General features: G+C 43.9%; 1 protein-coding gene across 2 annotated transcripts in view; it reads left to right on the top strand.

The window, feature by feature from the left end:
* The window catches only part of PDE1A (phosphodiesterase 1A), a 214,976-nt gene that overhangs the window by 56,711 nt on the left and 132,883 nt on the right, over window positions 1–25,382 (top strand). The window contains exon 1 of one of the 2 annotated variants that reach the window (XM_084829855.1): window positions 16,731–17,483. The exons of the other annotated variant lie outside the window; for it this stretch is intronic. Coding sequence (XP_084685981.1) covers window positions 17,431–17,483 — 53 coding nt within the window. The 5' untranslated portion in view covers window positions 16,731–17,430. Of the gene's footprint in view, window positions 1–16,730; window positions 17,484–25,382 lie in introns of those variants that run through there. 2 annotated transcript variants of the gene reach the window in all.

The raw sequence follows: 25,382 nt of genomic DNA, 5'->3' as shown, positions 1-25,382 counted from the left end.
AAACAATGAGGAATATCAATAGTGGTGTGGTGGTAAATGTAGACGTGCAGGCGCTCATCATGACGGCCCCCATAGTCACACCCCCAAGGAGAGTCCAAAAATGCAGGCAGCTGGGTTGATCCATTTTAATAAACTAGTTCAACCAGTTTTCTTCTCCACCAGGAGCAGGTCTTTTGGAAAGCTAATAGATTTTAATGGCCCACTGAAGACCAAGCTAGGGATGGGGGAATGAGCAATGTTTAGGTTATCCAGGATTCTCTGAAAAAACTTGCTGCTGATCTTTTTGCTCAATTTGCACTTGTGTTTGTGTTCACATTTGGTTTTGTGTGAATGGCGGAATTGCACAAAATGAACAGCTATCGAATATGAAAGCTGCGCAAAAAATCCCCAGAGTTCTGCAAAACCCCCCCCCCCATAGACTAAAGCATGGGTGATTTAAAAGTTCCGCATTCTGAGAAAGTTGCGTGTTTTTCAAAATGTGCGCATTTTTTGAAATTTGCGCATTATGAGAATGTTTTGCCTTTTGAGAAACATGTGCATGTTTCAAGTACACATTTTGTGAATGTGAATGCAAGTTCAGAAGCCTGTGAACATTTTCGGAGGAAATGGCAAAGTCTGGGATTGTGAACAGGGCATTTGCGAGTGATTTGCCAACTGAAATGAAATTCTCATTCATCTCTACACCACGCCCCCCCAAATACTCTGCATTACAACAGGGAACAATATATTGTTGGTGGGAAAACTCCATTTTCCCCTCAGCTACTTTGAGGATTGCAGCTAAGCTCGGAAAGAGAGGGAAGTCTGAGTATGTGTGTGTTGCAGATGGCAGCAGCAGCCCTGCTAATAATGAAGTGCCCGCACTGCATCGCTGTGAGCCTTGGTTCCACTACACCATGAATATCAGTGAAAAACCCCTTTAAGAAGGCAGCGTTTACATCCTGCTGAAGTCAATGGTAAAAAACCTGTGGATTTTAATAGAAATTGATTGCAACTTCAGTTGCAGGGTGTGGGTGGCCCACAAGAGGCCTGTTCCCAAAATACGGATGAAACAAGGAAGACCGGTTGGGTATCCCATTCGATATACAACTTCTCTGGGTATAACAAGACAGGTAATGGTAGTGTCTGCTAGGCTCTGATACAGACAATCCTGATGGCCAGTTAAAAAGCAGAGTTTCTGAGGTCCATCCTCTGTATTGGAGAGAAATGTTTGAGGGAAGACTTTGAGGGGCTGACCAGATGTTATGACAACATGACCCACGTCACTGAATGTGGCTCACGCTTTACAGCTATAAAGGTTTAAAGCAGGAGAGGCAGGCAGAAGGGAGGTGCCAACCCTTCCCCCCTGCTACCTTTGCCCTCAAATTCTTCTCTGCACAGCTGTGTTTCTCCCAGCCAGCCTTGCTTCTGGTCTTGGAACCCGGCTGGGAAAAGGGTAGCTGCAAAGATGTTTGTGGAGGCAAAGGCTGTGGGTGGAGAAAGGGGTCACCACCCCTCATGCACCTGCTGCACTTCTGCTTTAAATCACCCCATCCCCACCCCCGATTTACAACTTTGTGGCATGAACTACATTCTCTGTCATAAATTGTGCTGCTATCCCATCTAGTTAACGTTAGGCCTTGCTTGTTTTGGATTGGAAACTGCCTTGGTTGCCCTGTGGGAGGATGTATACAGAGAGAGGGATGGGGGAAGTGTGATCCTCTTGGACCCTCTCAATGGCTTTCGATACCATTGACCGTAGTATCCTCCTGGATAGGGGGTCTGAGTTGGGATGTGGGGGAACTGTATTGCAGTTGTTCCTCTCCTATTTGAATGGCCTATTCCAGAAAGTGGTGCTGGAGGATTATTGTTCTGTCCTGTGGCAGTTATGCTATGGGGCTGCGAAGGGCTCTGTCTTATTCCCCCATGCTTTCAACATCTACATGAAACTGCTGGGATAGGTCATCTCAGGAACTGGCTTGAGGCACCACCAGTATATAGATGATAACCTGTTCTACCTCTCCTTTTTATCTAATAGGTGAGGCAGTGGATGTTCTGCGTCATTGTCTCCAAGGTATTTGAAGAGCCTTTAAAGGTCATTTTAAGTCCTTTTTAAGATCACCAGTGTTTAATTTCCCTCTGTGGGTATTGTTTTACTGTTGCTGATTTTATTTATTTATTTAGTGTTTACTGTAGTGGAAGTTTTAATCTGACATTCAAGTTTTAGTGTCTTTATTTTACATTTTGTACACCAGCCAGAGGACTATGTTGAGCGGGTGGCTGATGTGTATGTGTGTGGGAGTTTATAAAAGTGCTGAAAAGAAAAATTAATAAATAAATAGTTAGCCTCCAAGAGAGACATCTGAGAAAGGACTGCTTGGCCCATCAAGGACTGACAGGAACCACCTACAAGCTGAGAGCCAGGACCTGCTGGGAAACAGAGGGAGAGAAAACAGCTCCACTGGCTGCTACAGTTTAGGATAGGGGTGGGCAACATCTGGAGATCTAGGAGCCATTTTCACCCCCCAAACCCCCAGTGCCATCCACAGTCTGTGGGGCACCTTCCAAAAAACAAACAACAAAAAAGGTGCCAAAATGTCTGGTATGCCACCCAAGTTTGGCAAACCACTCCGTAACACTAGAGAGAGCTAAATGGTTAAATTTTTGCTTGTTTTCAAGCTAAATAAACCCTTTTGGCACTCCATAGTGGCTATGAAATGCCAAAGGGACCAAATTTAACTTGAAAACAAGTGAAATTTGGCCATCCATTGTTAAAGTGTTTTTTGGGGGCAGCAGGGGTTGTGGAGGCTGCAACAAGGTGCAGTGGGGGCCAGCCCCTGGTCTAGGATCTAGGAGAGGGACAATCAAGAGTAACATCCCTGAAACAGAACTTTATAGTTTTTCAAGGTGGGAAACGTGGCAAATCACCATCATATTCATGAGCATCGATCAGGCCTGAATTTCATTTTGTTATGTGGGAATTCTGTTTTCTGAAATCTGTGCTATACATTTCTTCAGTCCCTCCCCTAATGTATTAAATGCAGCATTAAATACCTCCTCTTTCTGCATGAAACTCTCTGTCAATTGTGGTCACCTTCTGAGGCCCTGCTCTGTGTTTTGCCAGCAAGGGAAATGTTATGGGGGGGGGGGCAGGGCATTTTTGATGGCAAGACCACTGTTGTGAAACTCCCTTCCCCACAAGGGATAAATTGTTTTACGTTGTTGTACACCACTTTGATGGCTTCTGAGCAGATATGACAGTAAAGGTGTCCCCAACCAGTTGTGTCCGACTCTAGGGTGCGGTGCTCATCCCCGTTTCTAAGCCGAAGAGCCAGCGCTGTCCGAAGACGCTTCCGTGGTCATGTGGCCGGCATGACTGAACACCGAGGTGCACAGAACGCTGTTACCTTTCCCGCCGAGGCAGTACCTATTTATCTACTTGCAATTTCTTGCTTTTGAACTGCTAGGTTGGCAGAAGCTGGGACTGAAGACGGGAGCTCACTCCGTCACACAGCACTCGGATCTCGAACTGCTGACCTGCCGACCTTCCAGTCTGCAGTTCAGCGTCTTAACCACTAAGCCACCGCGGTCCCTACAGATAAGGCAGTACATAAATATTAATAATGAATAAATAAAAATTAAGGCTAGCCTCTTCTCTATTGTGCTCTAGGTGGGCGGTTATGACATTTTAGGGCGCAATCCTATGGGGAGCTTGAAGGCGACTGCCTATCCAATGCAGGGCAGGAGAAACATGGAGGGGATCATTCCCTCCATGCTTCTCCTGCCCCGCATTTGCCGCTAGAGAGCTGATTTCGGCTGTCTAGCTGCAGGATGGCGGAGCATGGGAGGAGGACGCTGCTGGGCGACACATAGGATGTGTCGTACTGCCATTTCCGCCTTCCCCACCCCAGAACACCCCCTGGAACACCCCTTTTCAGCTGGTCCACGCTCCTCTTCTGAGCGGGGAGCACGGGGCCATTCCGCACTGCCTGGAAGGCAGAGCGGAAGGGGGATGGAAGGTCGGTTCTCCAAGAACCAACCTCAGAGCACAGGCTCTGAGGTCAGTACCCAGAAAACCACATATCCTATGGCTGTCTAGCCACTGACTAGTGGCCATAGGATTGCTCCCTTAATGTTTTAATTTTATCTAGTGATGGTTGTGTCTATGTGTTGTATTTTCTCTTTGAATGTTCTCTTTAATCGTATCAACATTTTGCTGATGTAAACCACCTTGGGGAGTCTTTACAGAACCGAGAGGTGGTATAGAAGGTTACATGTGTGTGTGTGTAGCCATGGCCTGAGCTGTTGAGAAAGGGAGGTAGTAAACACAAATACAGATGGTAACTCACAGCTGAAGGGATCTCAGGAGACGGCACTGTGTCAAATTAGAAGCCAGGTCTCCCTCTCCTAATTCCTTTCCCTTTGAGAGGGGACAAAGAGGAAAGAACAGGAGTCTTGCTCCCTTACCTGCTGGTGACAAGAGAGGGCTCTGGCCAGGTTAGATTATGAAAACAGATCTTTGGTTTGTGCAGCTCTAAACTTGCACTGAGGACAAATTGTGCCAACGTCACTGAGAAGGCCAAATTTAAGGGGACAGTGAAAGCGCACAGGATCAAACAGGCCGTGCTTCAGCCAGTGGGGGAAGGAAAGTCTCAGCAAGTAAATTAATCTCCTGCACTGTGACGTCTCCGACCTCCTGTGCGTGTTGTGTACACAGAGAAAGAGAAGGCAAGATTAAATCAGTTTTACAAATATTCATATTTGCAATAGGGGGGAAAGGAAATCAGAGCTTAAGGTCCTTTACAACTGTTTGCTCACAACTTTACCACGCAAACTAGTGTAGAACTGGTTGATAGTCTGCGAAGACCTTTTTTTGGCCTTCTACAGAGTGCCTGAATGAGTCATCACGCTTATGTTCAGTACTTTCTAGTTTTGCAAGCTTGGAGAAGTCATTAGGTTAAGTTTCAGAGCGTCTTTTTCCATTTGCTGACGTCAAGACAAGGGAATAAATTGAAGCAGCTCCATACATTTGTGTGCTTCCAGTGTTGGGAGTTTAATGTAAACGTGGGCAGTAGTTGTTGGGTGGGTTTTGTTTTGTTATGTTTTTTAGGGCACAATCCTATGCATGTTTAGACAGAAAAAAAGCCCTTCCACTCCCAGCATTCCCCCGCCGGCCATGCAAATTGTGCTGAGGAATACCCACGCAGGAAAGGGAATTTTAAAATGAAGTGCAAAGCGCTAGAGAACAGGCACTCAAAGTTCAGTATAACACGTCTTGTGTCTCTCTCTGTGTGTCTGCAATTAGTGACTCTTTAGAAGTCCACATTACACAGATTACTTCAGTTTTGCATTTTAAATAATTACGTTTTGTAGCCCACCTTATACTGAGTGTTCAGGGCAGGTAATAATCTTATAATGTTAAATGCCCCTTCCTGCTGAGTGGTGAGACATTCTATGGGCAGTGCTACTGGATTAACTTTACTTTGGGTGAGAGAGCATTCGAGGTTTAGGGAGTTTGTGTGATATTTGCTTTATGTACAAACATACAAGCAGGGCATAGGGAGAGGGAAAGAGGTACTCTTGTGGAGAATCATCAGAACTGCTACACTGCATCAGATCTCAAGTGTGTGTGTGTGTGTGTGTGTGTGAGAGAGAGAGACAGAGAGAGAGAGAGAGAGAGAGAGAAAGAGAGAGAGAGACATATAGACCCTGCACCGCTCAAGGTGTCTCATGCCTCCCCCCACTTTCTCTGCTTCTGCCTCACCTCCCAAATTGCCAAGTGAGGTGTTCTTTTTTGCATACACATACCTCTGCCTCCTCATGAGCAAAGGGCTGGATGCACCTGATCTCAGAAGCTAAGCAGGGTCAGCCTTATTAGTACTTGGATGGGAGACCGCCTGAGAATCACGCTTCCTGCATTGGGTTGGACTCGATGGTCTCGTAGGCCCCTTCCAACCCTATGATTCTAAGATACCTCAGCTATCAGGAATCCAACTTGTAACCCAGCCTTCCCCAGATGTTTTAGACTAAAACTCCCATCAGCCCCAGCATAGCCAATTGTCAGGGATGATGGGAGTTGTAGCCCAAAGCATCTGGCGACCACCAGGCTGTGGAAGCCAGTCCTAACGGTTAGCTCCCATCAGCCAACCATTATTAACCTAACAAAATAATAGTTGGCCAGTGGCCATAACGACACAATAGGAAAAGGCCCAGTTTCCAGTTTCCCTCCAAAGAACCCTTCTGGAGCCTATCCTTTTAGTTTATATTATAGACCTTGAGCAAGATAATCCATATTCCAGTCACATCAAAGGCCATTTTCTCAAGCAATGTGATGAACATCTTTTAGCCTCTCTTGTGAACATTTGTGAGCATATATAAGATGCCAGTAGTTTGCCATCTGTGCTGCCTCACAGTGCTTTTCTGGGCCCAGTTCAAAGTGCTCCTTTTAACTTTGAAAGCACTAAACGGTTTGGGGCCAGGTTACCTGAAGGAGTGTCTCCTCCCATACTTACCTACCTGGACCCAAAGGTCCTCATCTGAGATCCCGCTCTAAGTGTCCCCCCGCCCCCCATGAGGCAGGTGGCTACAAGAGAGAAGGCCTGTTCAGTGGTGATGCCTCATCTGTCAAATACGCTTCCCAGAGATGCTTACATTATAGTCTTTCTGGCATGAGGTGAAGACCTTTTTTATTTTCCTAGGCATTTTAGGAGGTATTTTAGTGCTTTTAGATCTTTGCCCTGCTTTACCCCTGTTGCTGCTTTTATTTTTGGTTTATGTTTGCTGCTGTTTTTATCTGACTTTTTTTATTATGATTGTTTTATTCTAGCTTTGTATTTTATGTTTTAATTTGTATGCTGCCCAGAAAATGTCAAGTATTGGGCCTTGTAGAAATGTAACAACAACAACGTATCCTACACCTGTTGTTAATATAGCCAAGGGCCTGGATGGAAGATGGCTTTATTGCTTGCCTGTTGCATTTTTCAGTCTCGCTTGTAAATGGAATATGTTCTTTCCGAAGCACATAACTGATCCATCACATGCCACTGCTTCTGTGGTACTGCATAATTTTGCAGTAGGGGAGCGGCTACTTTCACAACAGCTGTAATTGGCAATGGCTGTTTGTGCAATGGGACTAGTCTAGTGCTTGTTAGGGCAAGATTTACTGAAAAACCTGGCAGCCGTGACATCACCAAACTGTCACAGGGGACTGATGAACGATCCCCCTGCCCCACCCAGTTCCTTGTGAAAATGTCCAAAGTATTTATTATATATATATATATATATATACCGCTTAATATAATAAAATCCCTAAGCAGTATTTAGATTTAAATTGCTTTTTCTTTATCCCAGCCATAAACACACTGGTCCTGATCCAGCTTAATGTGCTTGCAGCTCAGTAACTAACTGCTTGATATCATCTGTGGCCATGTGCGTCACATTGTTAGTGGTAGCGCAAATCATTTGTTAGAGAAGGGGGAGGGAGGAGCTTAATCTAGCTCCCAGCCTGCCACCCCTTCCCTTGCTGGCTCTGTCTGAATGGCTGTTCCTGATTGTCTGACTAGACTTCAGGACACGATATTTTGCTGCCTGAGACAGAGCAATAAATGGTCCACCCCTCCCCACATCAAGTTGTACAGAACCTACAGCCAGCCAAGTGATTTTGGCACCTGACATGGAACATCCCATAAGTGCCTCTACCCCTTCCTGTCAATAGAACCCCCCCCCCCATTAATAAATTAAATAACCAGCAATTTACTGCCAGCCCAAATCAGCTGCCTTAGGGTCAAACTATACGTTACATTAATTGCATAGCATGTTGTTGAAGATAGTCTAGACTTAAAAAAAGAAGAGAGATTAAGTACACACACCAGCAATTCACACTGGGAGAGGAGGATTAAACCTTAACACCCATTTTTTTCTCTGAAATTCATCCTCCCATGGGGGAGTTGAAAAAAAAAGTCTCCATCAGCATTAGTTTGACGACCTCACTTTGCCTAATGGTAGGGCTGGCTGTGCATGAAACCTCATGTAGGCTAGGGATGGGAATATATCAGTTCTGTGATAAAGGTGTTGATTGTTATAATGATATTCTCTTTTTACTGACAGAAGTCTAACTAAGACAAAACAATGCATTTGAACTTGGCTCACATATTCATGGATTTTTTTAAAAAAACACAGTTCAACATCCAACATACACCCCCCCCAACATATTGTCTTGTAATAAGCTTGACACAACAGATTACATTAGAGGGAAATCTGGTATGAATATATATTCCACTGGTCACTGAAATAAAATTGTCATAGCTACGTTTCACCTCCCAGCCAGTGTAAAATGTGAAGACTGTGACAGGTTAGCCCTTCAAACCTGCCCTCTGGAGTGTGTGATTTCCTTTCATGTCGAGAAGTTTAGGCCTTATTCAATGCAGGACTACCCTGTACCAATGAAAGTGGCTGCTGAATGAATCATTTCCTTAACGTACAACCTCACACCCACTTTGTCTAGATTTGCCTTTTATTTATGTCTGAATACTCCAGTAGAAGTGGTTTGAGAATGATTGCCTCAGAACCACAAACCATACTTAAAACTAGAATTAGCTGTAGATGATTGTTGTTGTTGTTGTTGTTGCTGCTGATGCTGGTAGTGGTGCAGGGGGAGGGGGCCCCATGAGACCACTTAAGGAATTCAGATAAAGAGTCATTTTCTTACATTTCATCCAGTATTTTGGAGAATGAAAGAAAGCATCCCTTCTTTTACATATCATTCTGCCAGATTGTTCACATTTTGACCAAATGATTGTAATCCCCTGAGTCTCTCTCTCTGTCTCTCTCTCTCTCTGTCTCTCTCTCTCTCTCTCTCTGTCTCTCTCTCTCTCTCTCTTTTCCATTTGCTAAAATTATGGGGTATATTTCCAGGCAGCTATCCAGTTGTGATGAAGATACATTCTTTTCCAGGAGCAGCTCAAGTGTGAGAATTTTCTGGCAGTGCCTTATTGTATAAATAATCCACCTCCCTTCTGCTTCAGGCTTGAATTGGGAGGGTGTTGGGCCCCTGTCAATTGGGCGGTTCATTTTTGCACTTAAAATTAACATGCACAGCCAGGTCAAGGTCTTTCTACGGAAGCCAGCAGACCAAAGGCCAAGACTGGCTATGGTCTCTTATGCATCTATGAAAAAGAGGGCATTCAACACATAGAAAAAAGACACATATTTGCATAAAATTTGCATATGCTAATTGATACGTAGCGATGCAAATTTACAAACAATTGCTAGAATTTAAATAGAAAGACAGTACAACACACCAGAGCAGAGAAAATTGTGCCCTGCCTGCTCGGTCTGTAATCCAGGTGCTCACTGTTGATGGGTGACTTCAAGGCCTCTGTTCTCCCTTCTAATGGTTCTTTGTTTTTAAACCAGACTGGGACTGGACAGCCCTTCAACTAGAGGACATCTTTAAATAGAGGACTGTACTCTGTAAAGTAGAACACCTGGGCTGAATCTGCACATAGCAGTTATACCGTTATCATAACTGTTGGTAGACATGACACCAATGAGCACTAATAGTTATGATAACGGTATAACTGCTATATGTAGATTCAGCCTTGGCTGCCATAAGCTTGCAAAGAGTCAAAATCCTTTTCTGTGAGAATGGCTGAGATCATTTTTTGAAATTCCAGTGGTGAACACGCAAGTAGCCCCAAACCTGCCTCAAGGCAGTGATAAGAACACTCTCTACTATTCCAGGCCTGTAGTGTGAATGCAAATGAAGTTCATTTCCTCATTCCCACCATTCAGCCAGGAAAAGAGGGCATTTGACTAGCGAGGCCTGAAATTTCTACTTTTTCTATAGCTTACTTGGCACACAAGGGGTAATACTCAAAGGTAGACCAGAGGCAGCAAGGTCTACTGGGTCTTTAATCATCTGGGCCTATGGAGAGGGGAAAGGGCCCCCAGCAATGGTTGGCTGGAGTGGGGATCATAGCACAGTTCCCAGTGGATAATAGTAAAAGTGTTTCAAAACAGGTTTCAAAACAGAAGCCCCAAAGCCTATGTCTTCCCAACCTCAAGTCAGATGATTATAAGGATAGTGAAGTGGATCAATTAAATATTGGCCTCCTCAGGCAGGATGGAAACTATTGACAGATATAGAAAGAGTTTGAATAATACAACTTATCCCAGCCTTCCCCAATCTGGTGCCTTGCAGATGTTTTGGATTTTGACCCTCACCAGCCTTAGCCAGCACAGCCAATGGTCAGGAATGCTGGGAGTTGTAGTCCAAAACATCTGGAGGGCACCAGGTTGCTGAAGGCTTCCAGTATCTGTAATATCCCACCAACACTAACCCAACCTGTGCCTCTGGACTGGGCCTAGATGAGAGGGAACATGGACATTTGTTGTTGTTCAGTCGTTCAGTCGTGTCCGACTCTTCGTGACCCCATGGACCATAGCACGCCAGGCCTTCCTGTCCTGCTCTCTCTCCCGGAGCGTGCTCAAGTTCATATTCATTGCATCCGTGATGCTATCTAGCCATCTCATCCTCTGCCGTCCCCTTCTCCTTTTGCCTTCAGTCTTTCCCAGCATCAGGGTCTTTTCCAGGGAGTTTTCTCTTCGCATTAGGTGGCCAAAATATTGGAGCTTCAGCTTCATTATCTGTCCTTCCAATGAGCACTCAGGGTTGATTTCCTTTAGGATGGACTGATTTGACCTCCTTGCAGTCCAGGGGACTCGTAAGAGTCTTCTCCAGCACCACAGTTCGAAAGCATCAATTCTTCGGCGCTCAGCCTTCCTTATAGTCCAGCTCTCACAGCCATACATTGTTGTTGTTGTTGTTGTTCAGTCGTTCAGTCGTGTTCGACTCTTCGTGACCCCATGGACCATAGCACGCCAGGCCTTCCTGTCCTGCGCTCTCTCCCGGAGCGTGCTCAAGTTCATATTCATTGCATCCGTGATGCTATCTAGCCATCTCATCCTCTGCCGTCCCCTTCTCCTTTTGCCTTCAGTCTTTCCCAGCATCAGGGTCTTTTCCAGGGAGTTTTCTCTTCGCATTAGGTGGCCAAAATATTGGAGCTTCAGCTTCATTAGCTGTCCTTCCAATGAGCAGTCAGGGTTGATTTCCTTTAGGATGGACTGATTTGACCTCCTTGCAGTCCAGGGGACTCGTAAGAGTCTTCTCCAGCACCACAGTTCGAAAGCATCAATTCTTCGGCGCTCAGCCTTCCTTATAGTCCAGCTCTCACAGCCATACATTACTACTGGGAAAACCATAGCTTTGATTAGACGGACCTTTGTCGGCAAGGTAATGTCTCTGCTTCTTACTATGCTGTCTAGGTTTGCCATAGCTTTCCTCCCAAGGAGCAAGCGTCTTTTAATTTCATGGCTACAGTCACCGTCTGCGGTGATCTTGGAGCCCAAGAAAGTAAAATCTGTCACTGCTTCCATTTCTTCCCCTTCTATATGCCAGGAAGTGATGGGGCCAGATGACATGATCTTAGTTTTTTTAATGTTGAGTTTCAAACCAGCTTTTGCACTCTCCTCTTTCACCCTCAACAAGAGGCTCTTGAGATCCTCTTCGCTTTCTGCCATTAGGGTGGTATCGTCTGCATATCGGAGGTTGTTGATAATTCTTCCAGCAATCTTAATTCCGACCTCTGATTCATCCAACCCGGCATTTCTCATGATGTACTCTGCATATAAGTTAAATAAGCAGGGTGACAATATGCAGCCTTGTCGTACTCCTTTCCCAATTTTGAACCACTTGGTTGTTCCATTTCTGGTTCTTACTGTTGCTTCTTGACCCTCGTACAGGTTTCTCAGGAGACAGGTAATGTGGTCTGGTACTCCCATCACTTTAAGAATTTGCCACAGTTTGTTGTGATCCACACAATCAAAGGCTTTAGCGTAGTCAATGAAGCAGAAATAGACGTTTTTCTGGAATTCTCTTGCTTTCTCCATGATGCAGCGAATGTTGGCGATTTGATCTCTAGTTCCTCTGCCTCTTCTAAACCCAGCTTGTACTTCCGGTAGTTCTCGGTTCGCATACTGCTGAAGCCTAGCTTGTAGGATTTTGAGCATCACCTTGCTGGCATGTGAAATGAGCGCAATGGTGCGGTAGTTTGAACACTCTTTGGCGTTGCCCTTCTTTGGAATTGGAATGTAAACTGACCTTTTCCAGTCTTGTGGCCACTGTTGAGTTTTCCAGATTTGTTGGCATATTGAATGCAGCACTTTAACAGCATCATCTTTTAGGATTTTAAATAGCTTGGCTGGAATACTGTCATCTCCGCTAGCTTTGTTGTTACTAATGCTTCCTAAGGCCCACTTGACTTCACTCTCTAGGATGTCCGGCTCAAGTTCAGTGACCGCACTATCATGGCTATCAGGGACATTCAGATCTTTCCTGTATAGTTCTTCTGTGTATTCTTGCCACCTCTTCTTAATCTCATCTGCTTCTGTTAGGTCCCTGCCTTCTTTGTCCTTTATCATGCCCGTCTTTGCACAAAACGTTCCCTTGAGATCTCCAATTTTCTTGAAGAGATCTCTAGTCTTTCCCATTCTGTTGTTTTCCTCAATTTCTTTGCATTGTTCATTTAAGAAGGCCTTCTTGTCTCTCCTTGCTATTCTCTGGAACTCTGCATTCAGTTGGGTATATCTTCCCCTTTCTCCCTTGCTTTTCACTTCCCTTCTTTCCTCAGCTACTTGTAAAGCCTCCTCAGACAGCCACTTGGCTTTCTTGCATGTCTTTTTCTTTGGGATGGATTGAGTTGCTGCCTCCTGAACAATGTTACGGACCTCCGTCCATAGTTCCTCAGGCACTCTGTCTATCAGGTCTAATCCCTGAAATCTATTCCTCACCTCCACTGTATATTCATCAGGGATATGATTTAGGTCATACCTGAACGGTTTAGTGGTTTTCCCGACGTTCTTCAATTTAAGCCGAAATTTTGCAAGAAGCAGCTCATGATCTGAGCCACAGTCAGCTCCAGGTCTTGTTTTTACTGACTGTATGGAGCTTCTCCATCTTTGGCTGCAAAGGACATAATCAATCTGATTTCGATATTGACCATCTGGTGACGTCCATGTGTAGAGTCGCCTCTTGTGCTGTTGGAAAAGAGTGTTTGCTATGATCAGCATGTTCTCTTGGCAAAACTCTATTAGCTTTTGTCCTGCTTCATTTTGTACACCAAGGCCATGCCTGCCTGTTATCCCGGTGATTTCTTGACTTCCTACTTTAGCATTCCAATCCCCTATGATGAAGAGGACATCTTTTTTGGGTGTTAGTTCTAGAAGGTGTTGTAGGTCTTCATAGAACCGATCAACCTCAGCTTCTTCGGCTTCAGTGGTTGGGGCATAGACTTGAATTACTGTGATGTTGAATGGTTTGCCTTGGATTCGTACTGAGATCATTCTATCATTTTTAAGATTGTACCCTAGTACTGCTTTTCCCACCCTTTTGTTGACTATGAGTGCTACTCCATTTCTTCTAAGGGATTCTTGCCCACAATAGTAGATATGATGGTCACCTGAATTAAATTCGCCCATGCCTGTCCATTTTAGTTCGCTGATTCCCAAGATGTCGATGTTCAATCTTGCCATCTCATGTTTGACCACCTCCAGCTTACCTTGATTCATTGATCTGACATTCCAGGTTCCTAAACAATATTGTTCTTTACAGCATCGGATTTTCTTTTCACTACCAGACACATCCACAGCTGAGTGTCCTTTCGGGTTTGGCCCAGCCGCTTCACTCTTTCTGGCGCTACTTGGAAATACCCTCTGCTCTTCCCCAGTAGCATATTGGACACCTTCCGACCTGAGGGGCTCATCTTCCGGCGTCATCTCTTTTAGCCTTGTGATACGTTCCATGGGGTTTTCTTGGCAGGAATACTGGAGTGGGTTGCCATTTCCTTCTCCAGTGGACCACATTTTGTCAGAACTCTCTGCCATGACCTGTCCGTCTTGGGTGGCCCTGCACGGCATAGCTTATGGCTTCACTGAGTTACGCAAGCCCCTTCGCCACAACAAGGCAGTGATCCATGAAGGGGAACATGGACATTAAGCTCTTGCAAATTCTCACCAGCCTGGGTGTAGGATAGGCGCTTATGAATTGCCCAAAAAGAAGACATGCATCACCAAAAAGGGGGACTAAAGAGGACCACTATTTGCATAAAATGTGCCTATGCTAATTTAAATGCATTGGTGCAGATTTAGAAATTATTATTATAATTTAAGTAGAAATACTGTACATCTCACCATAGTGTGGGTGGCCAGGTGACCTGTGTGCCTTGCTCAGTCTGCTGTCCAGGTGCAACTTCAAGGTCCACCTCATATTTCTGAGGGTTCTTTATCATTAAGCTGGATTTGGACTGGGCAGCCCTTCAAACAGAGGACACCTTCAAAATGGAGGACAGTCCTCTGGCATCCCTTCAAATAGAGGACTTCCTCTCTAAAAGAGGTCACCTGGTGACGCTATAGTGCAATTATGCATAAAGGGACTAGGAACCGTAATCTAATAATCTAATAATCCTTAACATTTATATAGCACTTCCAAGTGTTCAAAGCACTTCACGTGTCATTATCTAGTTGTAATCCTTACCACGACCCTGTAAGATAAGTCAGTATTATTATCTCCCATAGTACAAACGCAGGGACTGAGGCTGAGTGAGTTACAGTAGCTTGCTTAGGGCCACCTAGTAAGTTCATAGCAGAGGCTAGACAGAACCAGGGACCTCCTGATTCAGTCTCTTAGCCACTACACTACACCAGCTCTCTATTTAGGGGAACTGGAAAACTTTAGGTACACAGATTGTGCCCCAAATCATACTTTTGGAAGTATACTTCCAATAAGGAAGGCACTTGGAGAACAACTTCAGCAGAAAATCTTGAAACATGGGTAGGCTGGTATGGGAAGAAGTGCTTGTCCAAATATGTGGATCCCAAGACATTTAGAACTTCGAAGGTAAGTACCAGCACCTTGAATTGGGCCCAGAAGCCTTCTTATTCAGCTTGCCTGTTATTATATTATAACAATTCTCAATTATATACACAGCAACAGAAGCTGCTGTAAATGGTTCCAGTCTGTCTGAGGCATGGGGGAAATATGGCCACTGTGAGGCATTGTGTATGGCTCCTGGAGAGTGGCAACATAATTCATACACAGAAGCATCCACACCCCTGGGAATTACCTTCTGCTTGCCACCAAACCCATATTATCAATTCATTTGATATCAACAACTAGGGAGCACTTACTGCCTGTAGAGATTCAATATATCAGCATATGAAACCCTTTACCACAGAATTGATAGAGAATGTGAAAGATCCTCTTGTGGGAAAAAAGGCAGACTCACACAACCATTTTTAAGCTGAAAGATCCAGCATGAGGAGATTTACATGGTAAAGTAGTCTCGTGAAAGTTCTGCATGTGTCTTGATAGGCCCAGAAGGTGAATGTCAAACTCATCCCTACCCTTACCTAAAGAAGTGGAATGTGGGTGGTCGTTGTGTGTGGCCATAAGTGTCTCAAAACCTCTTGTCTCCCAAATAAGATGTCAGGTCAATTGATAGCCCCCACAAGGAAACATTTCCGCTAATTGCTGTCCCAGGAGCCATGATCAATGTGTGAGGTCCAGATGAGGGAAATATTAAATTACAGTCCCCAAATCAAAGTGTGACTCGCTGAGTATTTGTGTTTTTCTGCTGTTGCTTACGGTATCTCATGGATATAATGTGGTTTGCTGGCATTACATAATAGGTCATTTGTCATAAATGTCAAGTTTCAGTAGGAAGACCACAATACCATTCTCTAGAAATACTTTACATTCCCATTTGGCTACAATCATATTTTCGCTGTTTTTGATTTTACCACAGAAGAACTAAGGTCCTCTTCTTATGTTATGTTTATCTGGTGGGAGCCTGGCTGAAGCAGGGCAAAGGTAATATGACACTTCTCAGGCCATTTTGGAGGAGCCCACACTACAGCTTCACCTTCCCACTGTTGCCCCAGTTTCAGGGGTGGGGGAGGCTAAGGAAGAGTCAATCTACACCTTACATGGAACGAGGTGGTAGAATTCCACCATTTTAGAGGTGTGGAGGTCCTATTTTGAAGGCTCCCCTAAAAACAAGAACAACAGCCATCCTTGCATATAGTAAACACATAGAGGGGAGAGCTATGCTGAACTTCTCTCTCTGATGTGCTAGTTTACTCCATGCAGGAAGATTTTTTATGTGGAGAACTCTGGGTTTTGGAGAACTCTCAGCAGTGGTCTCTGGTGGGCCCACTCCTCAGTCAGTGGACATCCCCCAATGGGGTCCTGGCAGTGGCAACAACAGCACTGGGCAGCAACATTCGGATCAGTGCCAAGCATGAGGGGGCATTTAAATATCCCACAATGCCTTAGGGTATCTGGATGTCACATTCCTTTGGGGCATGGTGGGAAATTAAAATGGTGGCTCCACAGACCCAGCAGCATGGCAGACCAGGCATCAGTGTAATGTATATCTATGTCTCCATAGATTAACTTCATTAGAATGAATTCTATTTCACAAAAGTGGGTGTTCTGGAAAAATTCCACTAGCTCTTGTATGCACTATCTTTTGAAGCGTGGCTGGTCTGAAATGTGGGGTTCGGTTTTCCCAGTGAAAAAGAAAGCCAGTCAGATTTGATTTTCCTAACTCGAATATAATTGCTCCGTTCGATGTAGTTAAGAACCTGCCAGCTGCAAACATCACATTGTTCTTCAGCCAACTGTGGGCTATTAGGCTGTGTGAGTGCCAGAAATTATGAGCGGTGGTTTAATAGAACGCATAGTTATAGCCATGCATAGGCCAAAGTGAATAACAGCCAGACTGTAAAATAATTACAACAATGTCTTGAAGAGAAGCCAGGCACAGAGACCAGAACCATCCGTCTCCGTTAATTTGTATACAGTTCCTTACAACAGCACAAAAACTTTCTGAAGGGGGTTGCTGAAACAGCTGGACAACTTTTATTTTGAAGAAAGGAGAGAGAGAGAGAAGTGAAACCTCTAAACGAACTGGACTTGTTTTACAGAGCAAGGCAGCCTCTGAATTGAAGACTTTGACCAGTGTGTGCAAGAGAAGGGTTCTCATGACTGGAATAATCTAACTTTTTTTCTTTACCTGGGTTAACAGTTGGCAAAGTTTTGCATTTTCCTCAGGCAGTTGAAGGGATTCCAGGGCACTCCTCTGCTTCAATCAACTTGAGCTCCAGTCCTTCTCTAACAGCCTGCATGGTTTGGTATTGCTCAGACGTTATGTGGTCTCTATGGCCTCATTTTGCTGGACGGTCAGAGAAAGGGAGGGAGGTTTTCTCCAGCACCAAAAAAAAGCCCGGTGTGTTCTCTTCAGCACAGTAGCTAAGAACAAGTTTCCTGATTGCTCCCAGGTTTTCTCTCGAACTATTTTAAGGAAGAGGCAATTCCCCCCTTACACATACACTTAAATGGATGATTGTGTTACAATTAGGAAAAAGCATCTCCAGAGACCAATCTTTAGGTAAGTGGCACCATCGTTCCTCTGGATCGAAGTAACTCTGAACTTTTCCTCTTGCATCTCTTGCTAACGCAGGTTTCTGATACGAAAGCGAACAAGAGGCTTTGAAGAGCAGGAGTCTATCTCACTCTGGGTGCCAGTGGTGTTTTGCTATGATTTGGCTACTTTTGTGCAAGCTGGAGTAAACTTTCTGAGACTTTTGTGAAAGGTTAGAAAAAGAAACAAAAACAAAGAAACCCCCAAATGTCCTCAACTTCCTATCAAGTTTTATGTGGGATTTTTATGCTTGTGAAAGATGCCCAGAAACGAATTTCTTTTCTTAAAGCCTTGCAGTCACTTGGATGCATTCTGGAATGGCAGAGCCCTCTAAATGTAGCCTATTGTTCTTGTTTGGTTTAGCTGATTATGTTGTGTGCTAGGAATGTCATACCTATTAATGCCACATCTTTGGAACTTCTGCAGTGCAATATTCTGCATGTCTGCTTGGAAGCAAGTCCCATGGAGTTCAGTTGGATTTACTCCTGGGTAAGTGTGCTTAGGATTGTAACCTTAATAGGATGTTTGACTTGGAAACGAAGTGGAACAGCACTGCTTTAAATAAATAAATAAATAAATAAAATAAATACAGATCCACTAAATCAGCATGGCCCTGTGCACATTTACTCAGCAATAAGTCCCACTTACGTCAGTAGGACTTACTTCCTATTAAGTGTATGTAGGATTGTAGCCCAAATAAATAAAGATTTTTCTCTTTGCAAATAAATGTTTAGTGCAGCAGAACTACGGTCGATTCTATGGCTATGATTCTGTACACAGTTAGGCTGACTAGATTGAGCCTGAAATCCTCTACCTCCTATATAGGGAGTATGCCCAACTCAATGAGACTTACTTCCGTGTAGACATGTATAGGATTGTGCTGTTAAGCAGACTAGCTGTGTGGTTGGATCACCTGCTTTGCACACAACTATTTCCTCAACCAAAAATCAGGATCAACGGAAGGACGTTCATGCATAATCCAATCCAAATACTGGTGAATATTCTGTGCAACTAACAGAAAAACCTATGAACGGCAATTATGTTTTTGTTATATGGGTTTCATTTAATTTTATTTCTGCTATGGGAAATGTCTTTTTTTCAGGTGTGCGTTTTACTACTATAATGGTTTTTCAAGTTAGTAACCCTTGTACTAGCCTGCTACCATGCTAAGCTATAAATTATGTATATACATGCACATACCCCCTTTGGGAAGAACGTGATGACAATAAGGAGATCTCATGGCCAAAGTGCTGTTATGATAAATGAATATATGGTTGCAGTGGGTCCCAGAAGGGCAAACTGGTCTGCAATTTGATACGGTGTGAGTATCCGCTCAGGAGTTAAATTCTAAAGATAAAATGGATTGTTCTCTCAAATGGAATATCTTAGTTCAATTTGACTCATTGTTGAAGACAAACATCCTGTGTTAGCATTGTACTGCAAGCAACATTTACATCCAACCTTTGCTATAATCCAGAGAGTTCAAGCTGGCACAGGGGTTCCCCACTTGCAAAGACGTCCCCCACTCACTGCAGGCAAGGCAATGGCATTCTTTTGCATGGAGGGAGCTGCTCTTTCCATTGAAGTGAATGAGGAAGCCCCTTGCATAGCATTCCTGTACCATTATCCCACCCTTTCGTCAAAGAACTCAGTATCATACAAGGTTCTCCCTTCCCTTCATTTTATCCTCACAACAATCCTGTGAGGTGGTTAATGGTGAGAGAAAGAGTGATTTGCCTATGGTCACCCTGTGAGGTTCATGACTGAGCAGGGATTTGAAGCCAGGTCTTCTAGTCTGCACACAAGCTCACCACTGGCTCTCAGCAAACTGTATGTGCATTGGATTGTGCGCACTGCCCGGAATTATGAGCTTCTTCAGTTTGAATATCGTGGGTTTTATACATTTCACACTCTGTTGAGTATCGTTCTTTGAGGTCTATTTTAGAAGTCAAAGGAAAATACTGTAACCCATCTTCTGCTGCCATAAAAGTTTTACGGTTATGAAAATTTCCTTGAAAGTAAGTGGGAATGTATAATGTAGCATTTCAGTGGCCCTTGCTTCTGAGTTAAGGCTGCAATCCTATGTACAGTTTCCTTGGAGTAAGGAAAGTTCCATCTGCGTAAGCGTAGGAGTGCATTTCATGCTTGGGAATGCACTCTGAAATAGTATTGAACTTTAAAATAATAATAATAATGATGTTTGCAATTACTGTGGTTATTAAATAAATGGTGGGAAAACCGCTAGTTACTTTTCTGTGTGGAGGTACTGATGTGATGCTTATAATGACCAAGAGAGCTTGACAAACGTGTTGTAGTCTTAAGCTGCCATCCGGTACCCAGATAGGCTACTTAAATCCCAATGACTTTAATGGATTTAAGCAGTCTGCCTGTGTGAAGGCATGTAGCCTTTCTGGGCTGTATTTATTTACTTATATCAGTGCCTATCCTGTAACGTATTTTTTATTTTATTACTTTTCTATTCCACCCATTAGCTGAAGCATATCAAAAGCTAATCATTGGTTACAGATACTGTAAAACAAAAACTCACACAAATAACAATTGAGGCTGCTGTGGTATATCCACTTACCTGGGAGTAAGTCCCATTGAAGTCAATGGGACTCACTTCTAAGTTTACATGCATAGGATTATAATAAAATATAAGCAGAGCAATATTTTATTGTATTTCTGTTCCATGTGTAAAAGTCAAATACGGTTGCTTTTGGATGGTCTCCAGAGGGTCCGTTTGGGCAAGTCACCAAGGAAAACAAGTTCCGTTCTTTTGTGGGCTAGATAGTAAGGTTGCTTGTTCATACTCTGCAGCTTTGTCTACACATGCAGAAGAAAGAGGTGGGTCTGAGGTAGCAGAGTCCTGGATTTGTTGTCGCATGAGCTGCACCATTTCAGACTGTACCATTTCAGACTTTTAAAAATGTTTCTCCCTATGTAAGAAACACCCTGCAACTAGTGCAATGGGAAATGGTCTTGGCTAGGACATCTCTCTCTGATGAGCTTTCAGGGAGTCCATTCTGCTAGACTGGAATTCTGTTGCATTTGTCGACCAGGTCTATTCCAGGGTCTCTTCAACCTGAATACAGGAAACATTGCATCTGTAATACAAATTTAATGCCCACATTGGCCAGAATATACTTTCAAGTGAAATATGGCTTTCTTCTATTTTAACAGCATTCACACAAATGTGTGAAATGCTTAAGAGTACATTTTGTGTCACATCTGAAAATATCTATAGTCTTGGACAACTTGGATGTATTGACTTTTCAGTGGTAGAGTATATGCATGAGTGCAGCATTCTAGGGAAGGGAAAGAGAAGAAAAAGCTTGCTTGGTAGTGTGTGTCTTTAAAAACAACAACAGAAATTATAATTTGTTCTAGCTGGGTTACTTCCATTGTTGCTGTGTGTCCTCAATCACATGTGACACCCAACACATATGTGGGTACGTGTCACTGAATGACACATGTAAGTATAGATAGGGGCAGGCAACCTGGCGCCCTCCAGATGTTTTTGATGACACCTCCCATAATCCCTGGCCATTGGCCATGCTGTCTGGGGCTGATGGGAGTTGTGGTCCCAAACATCTGGATAGCACCAGATTGCCTACCGTGGTGTAGATCTTGGCCCTAGAGTAATGGTGCTATCATGGGGAAGTTGCATTTTATTCTTATACCTAGGGGATAGTAGCAACTGAATACAGACCAAGGCTTGAATGAACAAATCTAGGCTTTATTACAGAAGGCATGAGATTGCTCAAGATGCGGCTTTAATACAGAATGGAGAAGTTGCTTAGATAACACAATTAAGCTTGGACTGGCAGCCGCTACACTAGCCATCTAGTACCAGGATGTATAAAGAAAAGGGTTGGAGAGATCCTCTGGCCAAATACGAGAACAGGCAGGTGGTGTTGGGGAACTAGGTGCAATGAAGCAAGCTCAGAATGTAAAAGACATGAGGTTGGAAAATGCAAGGGGTAGAACAGACTGCTGACAGAAAGCAATTGGAAAACAAGAATAATTTAATTGCAGATATTTACCTGTTTCAGAGGAAAGGGGGCCTAAGGAGGGTCTTTCCTAAAAATGCATCATGATCTGACAAATTGTCAAGGGGGACTAGATACCAGGGCTACAGGGACTGCAGTTCACAAAGTAATGGTGAATCCCAACTTCACATATACACTAATGAGATCTGAGCTGGCAGTGACTGAATGAGAAAGAGATCTTAGGGTTGTGGTGGATAAATCAATGAAAATGTCAACCCAATGTGCTGCTTCTGTGCAAAAGGCAAATTCCATGTTGGCATAATTTTTTTAAAAATAAAAAACTTCCAGTATCATGCTGCCTTTATACAAATCTATGGTGCAACCACACTTGGAATACTGTGTACAGTTCTGGTCATCACACCTCAGAAAGGGTATTGTAGAGTTGGAAAAGGTGCAGAAGAGGGGAACCAAAATGCTCAAGAGGCTGGAGCAAGTCCAGTATGAGGAAAAGTTACAACACCTGAGACTGTTTAGCTTAGAAAAAAGGCAAGTACAGGGGCACATGATAGAATGTACAAAATTATGCATGGTGTGGAAGAAGTGGTTAGGGAGAAGTTTTTCTCACTTTACTAGAACCCAGGGTCATCTCCTGAAGCTGACTGGTGTGGGATTCAGGACAGATAAAAGGAAGTATTTCTTCACACAGTACATAGTCAAACTATGGAATTCACTTTCACAAGATATAGTGATGGCCACCAACTGCAATGGCTTTGAAAAGGGATTAGACAAATTCATAGAGGATAAGGCTGTCAGTGGTTACTAGTCATTAGGGTATATATTATCTCTAGTATTAGAAGCAGTACCCCAGTTGCTGGGGAACATGAGCAGGAGGGCGCTGTGGCACTCATGTCCTACTTGTGGGCTTCCCATATGCAGCTGTTTGGCCATTGTGTGAACAGAATGCTGGACTAGATAGGCCCTTGGTCTGCATGGCTCTTCTTATACGTTTTGGTGGGAACAAATCACCCTGCCTCTATGGAAGCAATCAGAAGATTGTTTTTGTTCCCATGCAGACAAAGGCTCTGATGAGGGATCAAAGACAGGTACACCTTGTTAGGTCCCCTTGGACTTCATATGGTGTGGCACTCAAAACAAAAAGCCTGAGCTCCATTCGAAGCTTCATACTTAAGTTAAACATAGAAATGCTTGGCTATGGCTGAAGGATGAACTGACTTGGAAGAAGGCAGATGACAAATGTACTCATTCCCTATTGGGTAACTCTTAAAAAAAAACTTAGACTACCGTAGAGGAATTTGTAACCTAAAGATAAAAGAGTATCCCACCTTTCCGGATACAAATCCTTCCAAGGCAGTTTAGGATTAGCATCCATATACATTAATAAAATCACAAGAGGGGGCTTGAAATTGCTCGTAACCTTTAGCAAGGGTTTTTGTGTATAGCCATTGGGTGAAGGTTCTTATAGTAAAAGGCTATTAATTAGTACTAAAGTGTTTACTGGTAATGGTGGCACTTCATGAATGGAGCCTTTTCCCTCCACCAGGGCTCTGGATTGGCCAGTTCAGAATTCACCTAGGAGTGGCTGGGCAACCTGGTTAGAGCAATTAGAGAGACATTTGCAGGATCCATAATGCCCATGGCACAGATGGAAGAGGGCTGCTCCTGGCGGTTTAATTGGGTTAGAAGTCAGCAAGTGTAAATGACAGCTTTCTTGCCCTGGCTTCTAAGCATTGGCTTAACCAGTCTTCTGGAAAAAAATGGAAATTCTAGAGTCAAAGGGTGTGAGGTATACCACAGACATAACAATGCAGCTGAGCTAATCACTAATGCCACTTCTAGAACACTACTTGCAGAATATGCAGTTCTCTCACAGAATTCATTCAGGTTACATATGCCACCTACTGCCCTGTGGGAAGGATTCCAGAGGAGAGGGAGGCCTGCAAAGGCAACAACAGGTGCCTGATCCTGTTCCAACTAGACTGCCTCCTTGCCCCCACTGGGCCATTGACCACGGGCTGTCCAGGGGCAAGGAATCTTATGGCTCGTTATGTTTTGATATTGTTGTGATTTTATTAATGTATGTGGATGTTAACCCTAAACTTCCTTGGAAGGATTTGCATCCCAAAAGGTGGTATATAGAGAGAAAAAACAGCAACAAAGGGGACCTTGATAACTCTGACTCTCATTTCACTTTCATTTACAGTTAGGGATGGGTGAGAATTTAGTTTCAGTTGATAAGAATTTTCCAAAATTCACAAAGTTATCCATATTTAGGAAAAAAGACCCTGAGATTTTTAAAAAATCTAAATGTGGGAGCAACCAAAACGGACAGATTTGACCATCCAAGCCCAATCTTGTAAGTGCTAAGAGTGCTTAGCTCTGAAAAGACTGGGGTTGAACCCTTGTATATATTCAACCATGTTAGTACTGAATTCGGGTCACCATCTTTTTTCTGACAAGTTCCTCATCTTTAACAGCTACATGGCAGGCAGGTACATCATGGTCATGGTCATCTCCATGCTGGGAATAGTTGTACCTATTGAATTTGGCTGGCACAGATGGGTGAGAAGTTTGTTTTTTGATAAGAATATACCCAAACTGGCAAAGTTCTTCATATCTGGGAGAGGAATATAACTTGAGATTTAGGGCGCAATCCTGTGGCTGCAAGTCGGCGGCTAGATGGCCATAGGATAGGTCGGTTTCTGGGAACCGACTTTGGAGCCCACGCTCCAAGGTTGGTTCCCTGAGAACCGGCCTCCACCCCCTCCCACACTGCCTTGCAGGCAGCGTGGATCGGCCCTGCACTCTGTGCTCATAAGAGCAGCGCAGAGCTTCAAAAATGGGGCGTTCCTGGGGTTTGGCTGGGGTGGGGAGGGTGGACGTGCTTTTCTGACACTTCCTATGCATCGTCTGGTGTCCGCGTCCGCCCTCCCCGCTCTGACTTCCCATGGCGAGACAGCTGAAATTGGACGGCTGAAGCACAGGGGAGAAGATTCCATTTGTGCTTCTCTGGTGGTCGCCTCTGAGTTCGGAGGCAGCTGCCTATCCCGATAGGATTGCGCCCTCTAAGAATTTGAATGTAAGAGAAAGTAAAATGGACAGATTTGCCCATCTGTACTTAGGATCATTCAAGACATATAGAGCAGAATCCAAAGACCTGCTCCCAAGAGAGAGTGGGAGCTGTTGCCTTTTTCTTCTTCTTAAAAGAGCAGGCTTCCATGGCATATCATAAGCTGAAACCATCGGTTTCAGTTGTCATCTGCTGTTAGGTGGGTGGCAGTCATGGCACTAGTAGATGCTTACCTGGCACCCACCTTGATATCTTTTCCATGCCTGGCAAAGATGTTTTCATGTGCTTGGGCATTCCAACATGTTTTATTATAGCAGGCTTTAGTTGTGTGTGTGTGTGTGTGTGTGTGTGTTTTAATACTTTCTGTGGGATTGTACTAACTTTACAGGTTTTTCGGCTGCTGCTTATATTGTTCTTTTATAGAGTTTTATTGTTGTATTTGCTTTTATTGTTTAAAACCGTCAACCACACTGGAAATCTTAGATTGAAGGTTGGCTTATAAATGCACTTAATATTATTGTTATTGAGCCACATGGCATGGATCTGTGGCTGTGGTGAAACAGTCTGAAAGTAATGGGGGGGGGGGAAGGGAACCTATTTTCTCTTTAAAAAGTTGCAAAGGGGAAATACCTTTGAAAAGGAACTGTAAAGCGAAAAACATGTTGGACCATTTTAGAAAATAAAACTACAGCACAGATAGGTCTTTCCTTCTTGATTCTATTATGGATGGGGACAGCTCCGTTGCTTCATAGAATCATAGAAAGTTAGAGCTGGAAGGGACTTGGG

This window comes from Heloderma suspectum, chromosome 1 (genome assembly GCF_057233095.1).
Source record: "Heloderma suspectum isolate Gila_16-S chromosome 1, 16-S_ref, whole genome shotgun sequence".
Classification (NCBI taxonomy): domain Eukaryota; kingdom Metazoa; phylum Chordata; class Lepidosauria; order Squamata; family Helodermatidae; genus Heloderma; species Heloderma suspectum.
The sequence above is the reverse complement of the archived record's forward strand: the minus strand, read 5'-3'. Positions and strand labels throughout refer to the sequence as shown.